Source organism: Ornithorhynchus anatinus, chromosome 5 (assembly GCF_004115215.2).
Source record: "Ornithorhynchus anatinus isolate Pmale09 chromosome 5, mOrnAna1.pri.v4, whole genome shotgun sequence".
Taxonomy (NCBI): Eukaryota; Metazoa; Chordata; class Mammalia; order Monotremata; family Ornithorhynchidae; genus Ornithorhynchus; species Ornithorhynchus anatinus.
The window spans coordinates 67,854,856-67,872,197 of NC_041732.1; the positions used below are offsets into that span (position 1 = coordinate 67,854,856).

Genomic DNA, 17,342 nt, shown 5'->3' on the forward strand with positions numbered 1-17,342 from the left:
TCCCCCTGGGAGGGGGGAGGAAGGATTTGGGGGGAAGCTGATGTACCATTGGGCAGGTTGGTCCCCAAGGGGGTGCTTCTGGGTTTTCCGAGAGAAAAGCGGCATGGACCAAGCCTTCTTGGGCAGGTGCTCTCGAATTGGACACTGGCAACTGCTCATCAAGGAAGTGGGAGAGGCAGTGGGATGGAGAGAGGAGAGGGAACGGGAGGACCATCATAAAGAGGAAAGGAACAACAAATTACAATTTCACCAAACAATTTCTCCTCTTCAGTAATTATTAGCCAAGTAACTCATAAGAAATATTATTTGGGCCACAGTCTCTCTCTCTTTCTGTCTCTCCCTCCACCCCCCAAACCCCTCCCAGCCAGGGATTTATTAAAATTAAACAGATTAGATGGAGCTCCTGATACTAAAAACTGCTCAGCAAAGCCTGCGGTGGGGAAGTGCCGAGCAAACACCAGAGACATTTGTCTCTAAATTGCTCTAAATACCTTCTGCAAATGAAATTCTAACCCAGCTGCGTTTGAGAGAAAATGAGGAATAACTGGTCATTGTCGGTGGAGGAGAAGATCAGGCAGTTATAATATTGCACACAATATACTGGGGCTAAGGATCTCTCAGCAACAATAGATTTTGTATCAGGTTACCCCGGGTAATCAGCACAGCTTTTAGGCTCAGCTTTCCCCTGCTTCATTGCTTTGATGATAGAGCTGAAATCCCCAAGCTTTTATGATTAATTACTCCCCACAGGTCCACATATTTCAAGGAAAAACTCTTTTACGGCATGATGCTCGCAGAGTGGAGCGTCCGGCCAACGAGCTTCCAAATTTCAATAATATCCTAATGGTAGGGAGCGCACCCAGAGCCGCCAGCTCCCATTCCCGCACTGCCCTCGCCGGCCCCCCGCCCGTCGGGACGGTCACCGGAGGGAGGCCCGGCAAGGCGGAGGGGACGCTCACGGCCGGGGCCGCTGCCCGGACGGGCCCCAGCTGTCCCGAAACAGCCAGTCCCGCTCTCTGCCGGGGAACCCACGGACGGCACAGAGGCCGGGGGTCTGGAGGGGGGAAGGGGAGCCGAGCCATTTAAGTTTGATGAAATGCGGTTTCGGGCCTGCCTAAAAACTATCCCCGTATTATATCATTTGTTCCAACCCAAGCAGAGAACTTGTCAACCACAGATTTCAAAATTCCTTGTGGGTACCCGAAAAGGAAATGAATTGCGCCGTTCCCCGGGATCATTTCGGTTACATCTACATTAGGGCCTGCCAATCATTTCCTAGCTCGCTGGCTTCCAATTTCAAAACGGCAAGGAAAAACCCAGTTTGCTTTGGGTCTGAAAACAGAAGGAAAAAACACTGGTCATCGGCAGGGCTGTAGCAGATTCCATCTGCTTTGGGCAGTATTGAATTTGTCAAGATCCATCCTGCTCCTGCTTAGGGAAATACTATAGAGCCAGTAATTTACCATTTCAGCCTGTAAATCAGACTGACCCCAAGCTTGACCTTAACCTGACCTTGTTTAGCCGTGTTGTATCCCTCGCCCTCCAGTCCATTCTTTCTTTCTCTTTTCTGAGGCGAATGACCTTCTAACCCACAGCCGGTGCCGGCCCGAAACCGGTGTCATTCTAAGGAAGTATAAGGGCCCCGAAGGCAGTGCCCCCTCAGCTGTCCCTCACCGGTAGACCTCCGTCGTGCTTAACCCTGAAGTTCCCAAAATGCTTTTGGCATAGCACCCTCCTCGGCCACGGCTGGGGCCCGGGAGGCCTCGTCTAGACGGAAGCAGCACGGTCTAGTGGAAAGGGCATGGGCCTGGGTGTCAGAGGATGTGGGTTGTTCTAATCCTGGCTCTGCCACATGTCTGCTGTGTGACCTTGGGCAAGTCACGTCACTTTTCTGTGCCTCAGTTACCTCAACTGTAAATGAGAGCCCCGTGTGGGACAGGGACCGATTACTTTGCATCTACCCCAGTGCTTAGAACAGCGATAACGGTAGTAATACATAGTAAGCTTTTAACAAATACCACCATCGCTATTATTATTATTTTTAATTATTATTATTATTCTGTAGCAAAAGAGCAGGGGGCGGGGAAGAGGGGGTGGTGGTCAACGGAGAGAGAGAGGCCTGTAGGGGCCAAAAGTCTCTGATCCAGCCCATCCACAGAGCAGGTCTGGATCTAGTCATAGCCTAATAAAGGGCTGGGAGTGGGTGGGGGTGTCACCTTTAGCGGGCATTGCTGTGCATGGACTGGGCAGGAGGGAAAGAGCCAGATCAGAGTCAGACCCCGGGCTCAGCCCTGCATGACATTTATTTAGCTTGGTCCAACGGAGGCCCCAGGGTGGACCTTCCCTGTACCAGTGGGTCAAGCCGGTCAAACAATCAGTGATATTTACTGAGTACCAACTGCATGCAGAACCCTGTTCTGAGCCCTCTGCAAGCAAAACACACATTCCCTGCCCTCGAGGTGCTTACAGGCTAATGTCCCAGGGCTCTGGCAGGGCTCCGGAGTGCCCAGCTCCTACTTTCATTTCAGCAGTGTAACATCCAGGGTCGTCCCCCAGCTCAGAAGGCCGGAGATGAGCGCTTACCTTTTTTCTTAAGGAATGCTCTTCTGGTTGCGATTGGGCTCTGACGTACCCGGGAGTTCTGCAGAAACTTCACAGCTGTGGCAATCTGTGTGGGGAGAAAAAAAAACCAGAAAAGTTCAAAAGAGTGGTAAAGGGCCCATCTGATAAAAGGAAGCATCTGAATTTTCAGGTTGACACACAGTGTCGTGAATTCTGGAACCCGGGAAGCAAGGCCTCCATTCCAGTACCATTTTAGAGGATGAAATCTTAGAACAAGACTTAATACTCCTTGTGGATCTTTAGCTGAGCTAAAAGTTTCCTCGGGTCTCCCCTGATAGGCTCAAGAGCCCTAGAGCAATTCACACTCAGTCATCCTTCTCACTCCCGACTGCCCCTGTTGAACGACTTCAATACTGAGGCGGAATGTTTGCTCTGTGGCGGTTTGGATTTAAAATGGGTCCAGGAGGGAAAGGTTTGGGGTTTCACGCCTGATAGCTTACAAATTATACCCCCCCACCACCGCTGGAATGAGCGATGTTTTAACGTGATCTTCATGCCTTCTTTCAATCTAAATTGAGCAGGGGATGGGGAAGAACCCTGCCTCCTCCCACTGACCCACGTCCGCTCGCCGGACACCAGTATCAAAGGGGGGGGGGGAGGGGGAACCCCAGCTTGTCCAGGAAAGGAAAAGGGTTATTTGCTTGGTGTAACGATAGTCTCCACAAAAATGCCAAAGAACAGCGTCTCAGATTTCCACTCGGCAGAGAAAAGGGGACTTGAGACAAGTAGCTCCGTGGAAGGTCGCTGACTGGATGGCAATTTAGGCCTTTTTGAGGGCCTTAAAACCGCCGGTGGTCTGTGTACTTCTCCTCCGGGGGAAGATGTGGAAACTGAAGCACTGGCAGGAGAGAAGCAGCATGGCCTAGTGGCTAGAGCACGGACCTGGGAGTCAGAAGGACCTGGGTTCTAATCCCAGCTCCGTCGCTTGTCTGCCTCATGACCTTGGGCAAGTCACTTCACTTCTCTGTGCCTCAGTTACCTCATCTGACAAATGGGGATAAAAAGACTGTGAGCCCCATGAGGGACATGGACTCTGTCCAACCTAATCAGCTTGTATCTATCCTAGGGCTTAGAACAGTGCCTGGCACAGAGTAAGCGCTTAAAAAATACCATTAAAAAAAAGATTCCTCCCTATGAGATTCCTCCCAACTTCTCTCTTGCAGGAATATGGTGTTGGAGCCAGGTCGACAGGTCTCAGAATAATCCAGAAATGAGACAAGGCCAGGGCAACGGTCCTGCCCTCTCCCCTAGAACTGGAAACCTCCAGCCCAACTCCCCTCCAAGAGTGACTCAACCTCCCTGCGGGTCTGTGCCCCTTGAGAAAGAACTTCCGGTGGGCCAGGCCCAAGCCTGGGATAGGGCTGTGACCCACCAACTCATGTCCCAAAAGTGCCCCAAATGCTACCCCCCGGGTGACAAGCTTCAGGAACTACCAATCTGGGATAGAGTCAGGTCCGTAACAATAAAGAGGAACTTAACGATGCCCCAGCTAGCCCTCCCTGGGTCCAATGATAATTTTGGTATTTGTTAAGCTCTTACTATGTGACAAGCACTGTTCTAAACGCTGGGGTTGATACAAGCAGCCGATTAGACTGTAAGCCCATCAAATGGCAGGGACTTTCTCTATCTGCATTCCAAGCACTTAGTACAGTGCTCTGCACATAGTAAGCGCTCCATAAATACTATTGAACGAATGAATGAAGCAGCATTGAGTAGTGGATAGAGCAAGGGCTTAGGAGTCAGAAGGTCATGGGTTCTAATCCCCGTTCCACTACCTGTCTGCTGTGCGACCTGGGGCAAGTCGCTTCACTTCTCTGTGTCTCAATTACCTCATCTGTGAAATGGGGATAGAGACTGTGTCCGACTCAATTTGCTTCTATCCACCCCGTGCTTAGTACAGTGCTTGGCACATACTAAGTGTTTAAGAAATACCACAACAATAATAATAATTATTTTTACAAGGTAATCAGGTTGGACACTGTCCTTGTCCCTCATGGGGCTCACAATCTTGATCTCCACTATTAAGATGAGGTAACTGAGGCACAGAGAAGTTTAGAACCTTGCCCAGGATCACACAGCAGACAGGTGGCAGAGCCGGGATCAGAACCCACGACCTCCGATTCCCAGGCCTGTGCTCCTTTCACTAAGCCACACTGCTTCTCATGAAGAGGTATCTGCTCTGGGGAGATGTGGAGGGTGTGGCCAGAGGAAATCTCCGGACTAGGCTGGATATCAATGAGAACAGGGGCCTGACCCCCTCCAAGCTGCATCCCCGGGGGGGGGGGGGGGGAAAGGAGAAGTAGTTCTTTGACTGGGGGAGACCTTCCCCCCACCCCCTCCAGCTAAATGGTAGAGGTTTCCGCTTTCCCAAAATGATGGCCCTCGCTTCATGCCGCATTCTCTAGGCGCTGTGATGTGTGCGGCAAAAAGGAGTCAGAGGAAATGTAGATGAAGAGGTCTTCAGCAGGGTGAGCTACAGGCTCCTATCGCTTTCATCGAGAGCCCTGAGAGCCATAAACCCCTCTCTCGCCTTTCCAAAATTTTCCAGGGGAGGGAAAGAAGCGCACAGAAACTCCCGCAACACTGAAATGGACATGTTTCACCTTGTTTTTAAATCTAGTCCTTGGTATATGCATTTCTGGTCAGAGAGCAAAGTTCTGATGGGTTTAATGGTGCACTCAATGCAGGGCTTGGCGCATTCCATCAATTTTTAAAAAAAAAAATTGCATCTCTTATTTCTTTAAATACATTAATCAGGCTAGTGTAGGCAAAACGGATCCATCGGACAATGCAATAAACATGAATTATCATCTATCCAACACGCATAATGGCTTAAAAATACATAATAGCAGGTGTAGTTTAAATGATTAGTTATTACACCTGTGGTGGGTCTGATTCAATTGGGAAAAATCATCTTTAATAGGTTAAAAGGTTTAGATCACCATGCTTTTCTTAAAGTGGCTGTAGAGAGGGAGTGATGGAGTGCTCTGTCATTAGTAATTCATTTAAGAAAAACGTGGGGGATATAGCAAAGAACAGCATAAACGAGCGAATCCAATTTAAACATCAGGTAAAGTAGAAAACACCTTTTAAAAAAGCAAGATAAATGAATTTGGAAGAGAGATGAAATTGACGTATTTATTTTAACGGGAATTTGACAAAGTCCCGGCACACTTCAAACTTGCAAAAATACGAACAGTTTTTTTTAAAGTTTCCCTCGGCTAATTTCAAGTCATATAAAATAATACTGCTGAACACCAACATAAAGAATATTTGGGAGCTTGTTTATGCTCCTCTTGAGCTCTGGCTGAAAATGCAGGCGACAGGCAAATCACATATTTAACAGCATCGATATCACTGCGCTGGATGCAAAAATAAAAAGCACCCAAACTAATAGCCTCCTTATAATGTGCTGAATAAGAAAGATGCCCAGATAAGCAGCCACACATAAGTGTGAACACAGGAAAACCTCTCTCCCTCTTTCACTAATTGTTTCTTTAGCTACTCTTTTAGTCTTCCTCCTTCCCCGCAAGGAACTGGTAACACAATAAACACAATGGGGGTTGGTGATGTGGAGAGGGGAGGAGGGCAGAGCTTGTCAGACCTGGAATTTTACATGCCTAGTGGATCATACTTGAATGCTAACAGATTTTGGCAAAAAAAAAAAAGGAAAAAAGAAGGAAATCTGTCATCATAATGCAAAGATGTTAAGGGGCTAAGCTACTGAAAATGTTCCCAGGGTGTTCGATTGGTTTACTTTTGCCACTGGACATTTTTCATTAACTTCCCAAAGTCGTTCTGCGATGGAATGCCACACACACATGCTTTTGTTGGGGGGGGGGGGGGGCGGAGGGGAGGCCCACAGCCCGTCCCATGCAACCATTTGATTTTCTAATTAGAAGATGAATGTGACTATTCATGGGTTATATTTGTGCCCAACCAAATTACATAAATTCAGGCCAAATCTTCCGCCTCAATGTCAAAGATGTAAAACGGAGACGGGAACTTTATTGCACATGTTGTGGGAGTGCAGCAAGCCGGGAAAATTCTAGTGTAAAAGCACTTGATGCTGCATCTACACTGAGTTGATGATAAATATAAAATTGGTTTTCCTTTCCATTATACCTGCACTGACAGCGTTCTTAGGTAATGAATGCAAGCTGCATTACCAGCCCCTAGCCTAGGCAAAGTGGAAAGGTTTGCTTCAGAGAAGAAAGAGAAGGGGGTCAAGCTTTGCCAGTCCACCCCTCTCTCCTCACAAAAAACCACCCATAACCCCATAACTTTGAAAAATTCGGTCCCCGCAGTGTTTCCTTGCTGCGAGAGAGAAAGGATACATTCTACACTATTAGTTCTTGTAACGCTGTTTTGTTAAAGTAAAGTGACTGCCATCAACTCAAAGAACGGAACTTCACAACGAACTAATCTCTGGATCCAAGACGATAGCCCAGTTGGGGTGAGATTTGCGTCTCAAGGTGGGATTTGTATATCTATAAATCAATGGGATACAGCATATGTGGAAGGTATCGAAGACGAACCCTGTTCCGTTCAGTGCATTCTGTAGGGTGCCTAATCCCCGCTGGGAAGTTTCTGGGTCCTTGACTGTCCGTACACAACAGACAATTCTTGGATTTTTAAGGTTTGCACACCATGATTTTCAGTTTGTCAGATTCGCAGGGACAGGAACAGAGCCTGCCTGAATTTAAACCTGTGGTTGGGGGTTGGGGGGGGAGGGGGGAGAGGGGGAAAGAGAATTGGGATGGGGAGAGGAGGGGGAAGAGCCTCAGCACTTTGCATCTGACACATGAACCGCTGATCCATTGTCTCCGGTGACAGAGATTTGGAAAACCACCAACTCCGGCACTCCTGAGTACTGTACACACATCTCTTAAAATAGGGGAATTCATTAAGCATTTTTTTAAATGACAAAAATGTAAATGAATGCTACCAACAACGAAGGCCAAGTTCTCTTCCACCCACCGACACGCCCAGACTAAAGAGAAAAGGGAAATGACCAACGCACTGGCCCGAAGCAACACCCCTCCACTCCACTGCTGTGTATTCGCACGGCTCGGGAGATTAAATTGCCTGTGAAAGGTTCCTGTGCTCCTACTCTGAAGCAGATACCCAGAATCCTGTTAACAAGCGTCAGGCTAAAGCCAACTTGCGTTTTAACAAGGGCTGACTTAAAAGCCTGGCATTGCCGTGAGCGAGAGAACCCCTTCCCACAGAAACGCTGCATTTTGGTAAGAAATCAGTACTCTGTCAGGAGTTCCTTGACAAATATGGTCATCGGTGGCACAAGGAAAGAGTTGCAAAGCAACTGTTAATCAGGAAACACATCGTAGAACGCTGATGCTAGCACTCAGGAAAAAATGCAAGGGGCTAATTATGAAGCCATATATCTCACTAAAGAGGCCCTGTTCCTTGAGATTCCGGGCAGCGCTCTCTTGGATTCAGGGTCCTGGGACACCCAATTCTCCTTGTTTAACCCCAGAGCTCTTTCTACTCCGAGGTCCATGAGCCTGGGCAGAACTCGGCACCTACGGTTCCCAGCCAGCTCTCCCTCCCTTGGGGTCCAGGAGGCTGGCATTTCCAATTTTACTTCTAGCCCCCTTTTCTTGGGAAAAAACTGGGGTGGGGACAGAGGACAGGGGAATCCCAACATTATCCAGAAGTGTCCCTCCGCTTGCCGAAGATCGCAGGTCCTGGGGTTTGGTGAAGCGGGAAGGTAGGTAAGAGGTTCCGAAATGCAGACGAAAGGACGGACGGAACTGAAAACTCCCTCACCCAATCTTAACGGTGTGAGGGGGAGGACCTGGAAGAAAATGAGTGAATCGACTTTGAGGCAGGAGAGCTCCCCTCCGTTCCAAGAAGGAAGGAAAGAAAGGAAAGTGAGGGAGAAAAAAGGAAGGGAAGGAAGAAATGGGGGGATGTACGGCGGAAATGGAAAATCAGGAGTGCCCAGATTCCCTCAGAGGGAGAAAAGGAGTAAAGGAGCGGGGCATCCGGCTGCTCTCGGTGCGTGAAATCCAGCCACGGCCGCCCAAGTCCGACCGGCCGGGTAAGAAGTGCGAACTGGATACGCAGGCGGAGCTTCGGCCGGCCGGCATTCGATCCGATACTCTGAAGGACAGGGAGGAAGGAGGCTCCCCGAAACCTGGCTGATGGGGGTGGGTGGAGGAGGGGCTCCATTCAGCAAAAGCGCTGGAATGGCACGAGGATTGGAATAACCTTGGGATGGATGGAGCCCAAGCGCAGAGCCAGTCCGCCCCCTAGCTGAGGTCGGGGGCAGACACGAGGTCCGGGCCCACGCAGGACGCCGACTTCCCCTTCCCCAACCCCAACCCCAACCCAAGGCCGGCCCAAATTAAGTGTTTTCACTCAGGGAAAATGAAATGTTTTGCAAGATGAAACAGAATGAAAATTGAGGTTTTAGGTAATTACTAGTTGGCATTTACATATCACGGGCTGGTTCAACACCTATTCATTTTCCTCTTTTATTTTCAATTTTTTAAAATTGCTCATTAAAAACGAACAGATGACAGTGACAGGTTTTTTTTTTTTTTAAAAAAAAAAAAGCTCTTCCCCCTTTCCTAAGGGCTACAAAATCAGTGTTACCGTTAGGCATTTCTCTACATTCCAATTATCCCTAAAAAGTACGTTTCGCTTACGTTAAAGAAGGCATGAGAAGGAAGTAAAGGAAATCAACAGGAGTCCCCAGCGAAGAATCGGGGCACTGGGCTCAAAGAAGAAAGCGGGGGTCTGAGTGGGAAGTCGGACCCCATCCCGGGATTGCACACCCCCAGGAAGGACAAGCCATCCCAACTAGGAATTTCCTCATTTTGGCCACTGCATCCTTCTCTACTCCAGACTGTAAGCCCCTCATAGACAGGGAACTGTGTGCCAACTCTGCAGCGTTTAGTACAGTGCTTTACACGCAGTAAGCGCGCGATAAATACGATTGATTGATCTTTCTCAGAGCTGTTTTGGGTTGCAACCTCTAAGTTAATTAGGCTTTGCAGGTTTTAATTTCCTTGGCCTCACTCCCTTCCACACCCCAACTTCTCCTTTCTTTTTCAAGTGGAGAAATAAAATGTCTCCAGCAGAGTGTAGGAGAGATGACATGATGAACCATAATTTATTTTAAAGTGTATTGTGAATATCTGTATTTAGGGAGTTCTAAAGCATGCATTATTGACCCTCGCTGCTCTTAAAACACATTGCTATTTGGAGTAAAAGTCTCTCTGAAAAGTAGCAACTTCGCATACCCCAAAGCCATCTTGTTTTTCTAAGTGAAATATTTCTATTTTCATTTTGGGGTCCCCAGCTGCCAAAAGGGCATAGAATTCTTGTTCCTTCAAATAAAGCTGACTTTCCAAAATACAAGGGGGTTGGGGGAGGCAGTAAGAAGGACCTTGGAAACAGTGTGGAAAGAGCCAAGGCCTGGGAGTCAGAGAACCTGAGTTCTAATTCCAGCTCCACCACTTGTCTGCTGTGAGATCTTGAGCAAGTCACGTCACTGCTTGGTGCCTCAGTTTCCTCATCTGCAAAATGGGGATGAAATCGTATCCCCTCCTACTTAGACTGTGAGCCCCATGTGAGACAGAGCCTGGGCCTGACCTGATTCTCTTGTATCTACCTCGGTGCCTAGCACAGTGCTTGGCATACAGTAAGCAAGTTCTTTAACAAAGACAACTATTATTATGATTGAAACCAAGACGTATCCAACTTATCATCAGCTGATTGCGATTTGGGGGAAGAAAAGTCCCCTTTGGAAAGAATAAGCTACCTGGCTATGTCTCTGGGCACTAACCTTCAGCCCACAGTCAATTTGTCTGGTTGAGGAAAAACCTCAGAGAAATGGGGTTTCTTAGAGGAAATCAACGGACAGTATCTTTAATTACAGCTGTGCTACTAGATGCTGCCAGAATACGCAGACTCATGGAAGGAATGGAGACCCCCATTTCTAGGATGAGCAGATCAAAGTTTTGGGGTTCTTTTTATTTTATTGGGGGTGGGTTCCTCTCTTTCTGAGAGTGGAAAAGCAAATTAAAATGCCCTTTTGCCCTTTGGCATCCCTACCCAGATTTAGCTAGCCTCCCACATATAATTTTTGATGCTACCAACAAAGCAGACACCAAAAAAGGGTGAGGGGGAAAAAAAAAAAAAGGATGACATTTGCCTTTTCCCTGGCTTTGAAATCCAACTGGCAGCAAATTGTTTGAAGTCCTGTTTACAGAAGGAACTGTAATAACCTCCTTACTGAAAAGAGGAGGAAAATGCCATTATACCCGGATCGTGATAGGAGTGACATCAGCGGAGCAAGGGACTGAACTGGCTTGGCGTTTGAGGTCAAGTCAACCTGCCAAGGACCAAGAAAAAAAAACGGCCTGGGTGCCAGGGGCTTAGGGGTAGGGGCTTGGGTGCCAGTTTCCAGGAGATGCCAAGATCTGACAAAGGTTCCATTTCTCGGTTTAAAAGCACCCCCTCCTTTCCAGCTCCTCTGCCAAACCCCCGCCTCCTCTCCCCCCAACCGGTTTGGCCATTTCTGGGGCTCTCTGATTTCCCAGTACTGTAAAGGAGGAAGCGGAGGGCACCAAGTCTCAGTGTTGGAAAACCATTGAAGGTGACAGAATGCCGAGCCAGATCGCTCCAACGCCATGTAAGGATTCAGTGTCCACGAGGCTCCCTGGGAAAAGCGTGAGATCACAGAGTGGCTCCGAAATGGAAGACGTGGGGAAAGAGAGGTTCCTCCCCCCGAGCCCTCCCCAGGGGCTCCCGCCCCTCTTCCCTCCTGGACCCCCTCTTTCCCTGCACGTCCTTCAAACGGCCTGATTTGGATTCCCCCCGAAGGCTGCCCTGCCCTGAATTCCCGCACCTTCGGTCGTTCCGAGGCAGTTTCCATCTCGTCCTTTTAAGCTGAGCACAGGCAGAGATTGGTGAAGCTCCAGTCATGCACTATTGAGCTGTACGATGATTAGGAAGGGGACGGGGGAAAGGTTGTGTCATGGATAATGACAACTTCAAGCATTAAGTCTTCACTGGATGTTAGACACTGGATGGATCATCACCAAGAGAAATGCACAAGGGCAGGGTCACTGTTCACAATGACTTAGCACCTTCCTACTCGTGGGATGAGGAGAAGCGCCGCTGAACTCCGAGACAGATTAGTGTCGCACAGGATGATTCCAGCTGCAGCTGTCCCACATATGGCAAAAAAAAAAACCAAACCCTGAACTTTTTTTTTTCTTTAGAGAATCAGGATCACATTTCTGGCCCTGTTTCAGAGCAGGAAAAAGAGGGAAAATCACCTCACTGGGTCAAACCCAGGCAGGCTCCAGAAATGGCTAAAATGCAGATGAGAGTGAGAAACGCGGGTGAAATGAGACATGCCCTTAGGATCATCTTAGAACCAAGTGGGAAATGGAAAGAGGCAAACAATTAAGACTTGTTAAGGTCAGGAGCCTATCAAACCGTCCAAGTCCTGGCTCCTATTACCAAGCACATTAAGCGCTTCAGTGGACTGCCCAGAGAGAAAGCAGAACCCAAGCCCAGAAAAATCAGATTCATAAGAGGATAGCTGGCTCCTCCGGCCCGAAGCGGAACGTTCAGGTTTTCGCCTCTACGGGGACGGCACGGATCCCCAACAGGTTGGGATGAGATGGGGCAGGTGAAAAACTGCTGCTACGTCCAGCACAGATGAAGAACTGGTCACCGTCTGGTAGACCGCTATCTCCGAGACAGGTTGCCCCAGGCTGGAAGACCGACTCGAGAAAGCAGTGAGCCAATGTGGAGAGTTAAATGCCCCTCTCCAAGTTGTGTCGGCGTCAATCGATCAATCGCATTTATTGAGCGCTTACTACGTGCAGAGCACCGAACTAAGCGCTTGGGGGGGACGGCAGAACAGAGTTGGTTGAAACGTTCCCTGCCCACGGTGAGTTTAATAAAAATAGTAATAATAACTGTGATATTTGTTAAGCAGTTACTATGTGCCAAACATTATACTAAGCACTGGATAATCAGGTCAGAAATAGTTCCTGTCCCATATAGGGCTCAAAGTCTTAATCCCCATTTGACAGATAAGGTAACTAAGGCACAGAGAAGTTAAGTGATTTGCCCAAGGTCACACAGCAGATAAACGGCAGGGCCTCTGACTCCCAAGACTGTGCTCTTTCCACTAGGCCATGCTGCTTCTCTTTCAGATTAAAGGGTGCAAAAAGCCTCTGCTGATCAGACCGGGGAGGTTACGTGGTTATGGGGGGCATTTATAGCCCATGAGACGGTCAGCCCGGCATCTTTTGTCAGAGCCCGAAACGAGGGGGGTTGTGACTGCGTCCTGGTCGCCCTCAATCGTGGAATCTTCCTTTTGGTTCCCAACTCAGAGCCCGCACCCTAAGCGGGAGGCCAGGGTTCCCAAAGTGGACCTCCATTAGCCAGGTAGAGGGTTGTTTTCGCTCATTTCCTCCACAGAACCCGGTCTTGAAAATCTCTAGCCTTAGCAGGGAAATCCACTGCACGAGCGAGAAGAAAATGGCAATCCTCGTGGTTTTGAACCTTTCAGCAGCTGCCATATCGCTATAAGCACTCCTTTTACTGACGACCACTGCTACTAATAAGTAATCATCCACTTTTAAAAAATAAATAATTAAACAAATGCCCCTGCAGGGCCCCAAACCAATGCTAAATGCCTGTCCACATTAGCTTCCTGCCATTTTCCCATATCCATAATGTGAAGATGGAAACTTGGGCCTCCGTACTCCGAAACGGGTACATTACCAACTTTCCTGATAATCCCGGCAGAGTGGAGGGGCAGAGGGAGGGGGGAGGAAAGAGGGTGAACGTGTCCAGTGAAAGATTTCCAATTTTCTTAAAATTAACACACAATTTTTTTTTTTAATCCACACCATTAAGCAAATCAGTTCTACTCAGCATCCTCCTCTAAATCAATGATAACCCAATTCAAATGCCTGCAAGATCTGTCTGGGAAATAGTGGAAAAATCAACACTTTTTATCTGAAGGATTATGGATCGCCATCTTGCTGGACCACCTTCCTGATTCTTTCCGTTCCTCTCCACGTGGGAGACGTTGCGTTAGAAAAACCCTTTATTCTTTCCATTTTGCCAAAACTTCCTCCAGCTCCTTCCCCTCCTTCCCTGCTCATCCGGCCTCCCCCTTCGTTTAGACACATGGACTCAGAGTTATTTACTTTTACAGTAAAACCAAATAAAATAACGTGGAAGTAAAAACGCAGTGATGTAAGGGCTGCGGCTAGCACCATTTATCTGTGGAAATCTGATTAGCGCTCAAGTGGCAGAGATACCTGGAAAAGTGCTCACAATCAAATCAAAAAATGATACCAAAACATTAACCTGATGGCTAAAAACTCCACATTTAAACATTTAAAGTAATAAAGGGGCTTTTATTGAGTATTTTTTAGATTTCATTACGCTGCAAATTGGCAAGGACTCCAGGATACATTTCCTAGACTTTTGGTTCCTCAAATCAAATGCTCTCATGGACTTAGAAAAAAACACACCCTAAAAGGAAGCAGCATTTCTTGTAAATGTGAACAAAAGGACTAAGGCTTTTCTTCTACAATATCAATATCAACCCTGACTGCAAACACAGCAAACCCTGCTGCAAACACAAGGCTTTTTTGGTCTCTGCACAGTAATTTCACATCTACCCCAGTGCCAGCGGAGAATAATTCCAGATGACTTTCCTATTCAAAAGTAGCTGGATTTATGCATTTTCCTCGACTCTGTGCAAGGATTAAAAAAAACAAAACCCACACAAAACCCAGAGGCTGAGAGATACTGCTCTCCCCTGACAGCATGAGTGGGGTTCCCACGAACGATAATGTTCCTTTTACTTTGGGGTTTGTTTGGGAACGGGATGTGAGACCAAAACAGGCTCCTCACTAAAGACTTGTGCGATGGAGCAACCGGCGAGGCGCTAAGCCAATGGTTCCAGTTACGGAGTTTCTGGGAGGGGCCCACACCTCTATCACTAGAAGAATTCCAGTTAACACAAAGGGACGGGAGGCCAAAGACTAAACTAGTATCAACAATTAATATTTCCCAAGCACGCACTGGGCGCCCAGCACTGCAACAAAAGTTACCGAGCACAGAGAGGATGGAGCAATATAGGATGGGCACAGGAGGCTCAAATCCCCTTCTGAATTGAGAGATGTTACCCCCAAAACCCACATTAAGCAAATTATGGGAGGGCAAGGGAGAGGGGGAGGTGATGACCAGGCACTGGCTGGCACTTTTTAGACCGTCCTGGTTCCGGTATGGGCAGTGGGGGCGGGGGGGGGAGGGGGGAGGAGAGAGCAGAAGCACTCGATCGAGAGCGGGGAAATCCTTCCCCTAGTATATTTATCAACTTCTCTCTGAGAGAAAGGCAGAGACGGAGAGAGGGAGAGGAGGAGGAGGGGAGAGAGAGAGAGAGGTGGGGGAGAGAAAAAAACAATCTCTCTCCTTCTGAAACAATGCCGGGTGCGTAATGGACAGAATAGCTCAGATCCTGGAGATCTTGTCTTTGGCAGAGCCTCCCAGAGTTACTTTGGTTGGTAACCGAATTTGAACACTGGCTTCCACTGTCTATTAGCTCCCCGAATGTTGTCCTTAAGCCTGGGAAGGAGGCGGACTGCCCTCTCCTCTGAGGGAGAGTCAGAGCCACACCTGAAATGTCAGATTGCATTAGCAATAATAAAGGCCAAGGCAATGCAAGGGAACATCTCATACACACGTCATTCCAGGATGGTTCAATTCAATCAAATATGGCAGCGTTTTCCTGCAGCACTGGACTCATCCAGGCTGGAGAATGTGACGTGGGCCAATTTACTGGAAATCTCTGGAACTTGAAAGCAAGAGCTCGGTTTTGAGAATGAGGAGGTAATGGACCAGCCTATAAATTGTTTGGCACCTCTCTCTTTTCCAGGAGTTACCGAGGAATTCACTTACGGTCAAGAGGATGAGCGTGGCACTAATGTCACTTTGAGGAAAAAGAAATGAGCAAGACGTTGTCTCCCCACTCACTCGCTGATGTTTAGAAAATGACTAGGGAAGAAAAAGAGCCCATTCGAGTCGCCTCACTACAGAGCTAAGAATTCTTGGGTTCTTCTCCTCAGGAGCCTTAGGCGAGTGGCTTGCTCTCTCGCCCTGTCTCAGTTTCCCCGTCTGGAAAATGGGGCTCTTGCTATTGAGTGACCTCAGAAAGGTGTTGTAAGGAATAATTAGGAAGCATTTATATAGGACTTTGCAACTTCAAAGTAACATTATAACTCTATAAAGTAGAGTATATGCAGTTTGAAAAATCTTTTAAAAATCTGAACTAAAAAATGCGTGCAAACAGATTCAAGCAGCAAAATATGCTGACATCATCCAGTGGGAGCCAAACTCTTGTGCCAGCACGGGCACCCACCTGCCTAAGTTCTAATCTTTATTTGCAAGTGGAGGCAAGGGGGTAAAGAGAGTTTCACTGAATGTGGGGGCGGGGGGGGGAGGGAGGGAGGAGGCAGAGAGGGAAGGAGAAAAATCAAGAAGGCAAGAGAAGAGGTTATTAGAGGAAAGAATGAACCCATGAATGAAAAACAGGAAAAAGGCCAAAAAAATGATGAAAAACAAAAGAAAAAAGGAAAAACAAGAAGAAACAGAAAAGTGAGGGGAAAAAACCCAAAAGAGGTCAAGAATGGGCGTGACAATGAGGAAGGAGACTGAAAGGGAAAAAGAAGAAGGCAAAAAGGGGAAAATCAAAAGGGGGAAAGAGAGAGAATGGGGAGAAAGGAAAGAGAGACAGCTCTACTAGGGAAAGGTATAAAAAATTTTTTTGTCTGTTTGCCAAGGTTAGAGGGATGAATGAAAGAAAAGAAGAGAAGAACAAGGAAGATTCAGGGAAGGAAGCAGGGTGAGGAAGAGAACATAAAGCTTTCAGGACTACGTCTGGAAACCAGAAAGCCGAAGGAGAAATCATTAGCAAGTCCACAGTGCGTCTACAGTGATACAGTGCGGATCAATTCATTTAACGCTGCCCTGTACATTTACAGAAAAGTACCTTTGATATAATAAAGGCTCATAAACACGCAGAAATTGGGTTAGACCCGTTTCGAATTCCTGCCAAACAATGGTTCAGAAAAATGAAGCTCTATTTTAATTAGCTGGATTCACGAGTGATTTGATAACAGCAGATGCTGTCTGGATGCTTTCAGCTTGATGGGCTCCACATACATGAACTTCGAGCGGCTTTGATGCAATTAGGTATTTCTCTCTGCTCCGACATGTCAGACCAGACCCGGGGACCACAGGCCGGGGAGCAGCCCCCGCACGGTGCTGAGTTTACCCACTTGTGGATGTTTAAAACCGAGACTGGGAGGAATCGACGGTTCCTAAAGGGCTGGAGGTGAGGACCACCCTCACGCTGGTTTGGTGGGTCCACTTTGAGAAGGGGAGCCCGCCCGGGTCAGAGATAGCGGGGAAACATACTGAGACGCAGATGCCCTCACTTCCGATCTGGAAAGCTGAGTCCTGGACCGCTCCTAGCCCTCTGTGCCTGGCCCGCTCCGTCGGACCCCCGGGTGCCCCCCGTGCAGGGGCTCGCCCGGCTGAAGGACCTGAGCAGCGCAGGAGCGGTTACTCCCAGCAGCGGGGACACAGCTAATAAGAGGCCCTGATCTGTTAATTATCTGTCAGTTTGTCACGCCTGGGCTGTGAGG

At 48.0% G+C, this 17,342-nt stretch overlaps 1 protein-coding gene across 1 annotated transcript in view; it reads right to left on the minus strand.

Annotated features, from left to right (window-relative positions):
• Positions 1-17,342, minus strand: part of PEX14 (peroxisomal biogenesis factor 14) — a 124,234-nt gene that overhangs the window by 71,252 nt on the left and 35,640 nt on the right. The window contains exon 3 of the mRNA XM_029066065.2: positions 2,584-2,668. Coding sequence (XP_028921898.1) covers positions 2,584-2,668 — 85 coding nt within the window. The remainder of the gene's footprint in view (positions 1-2,583; positions 2,669-17,342) is intronic.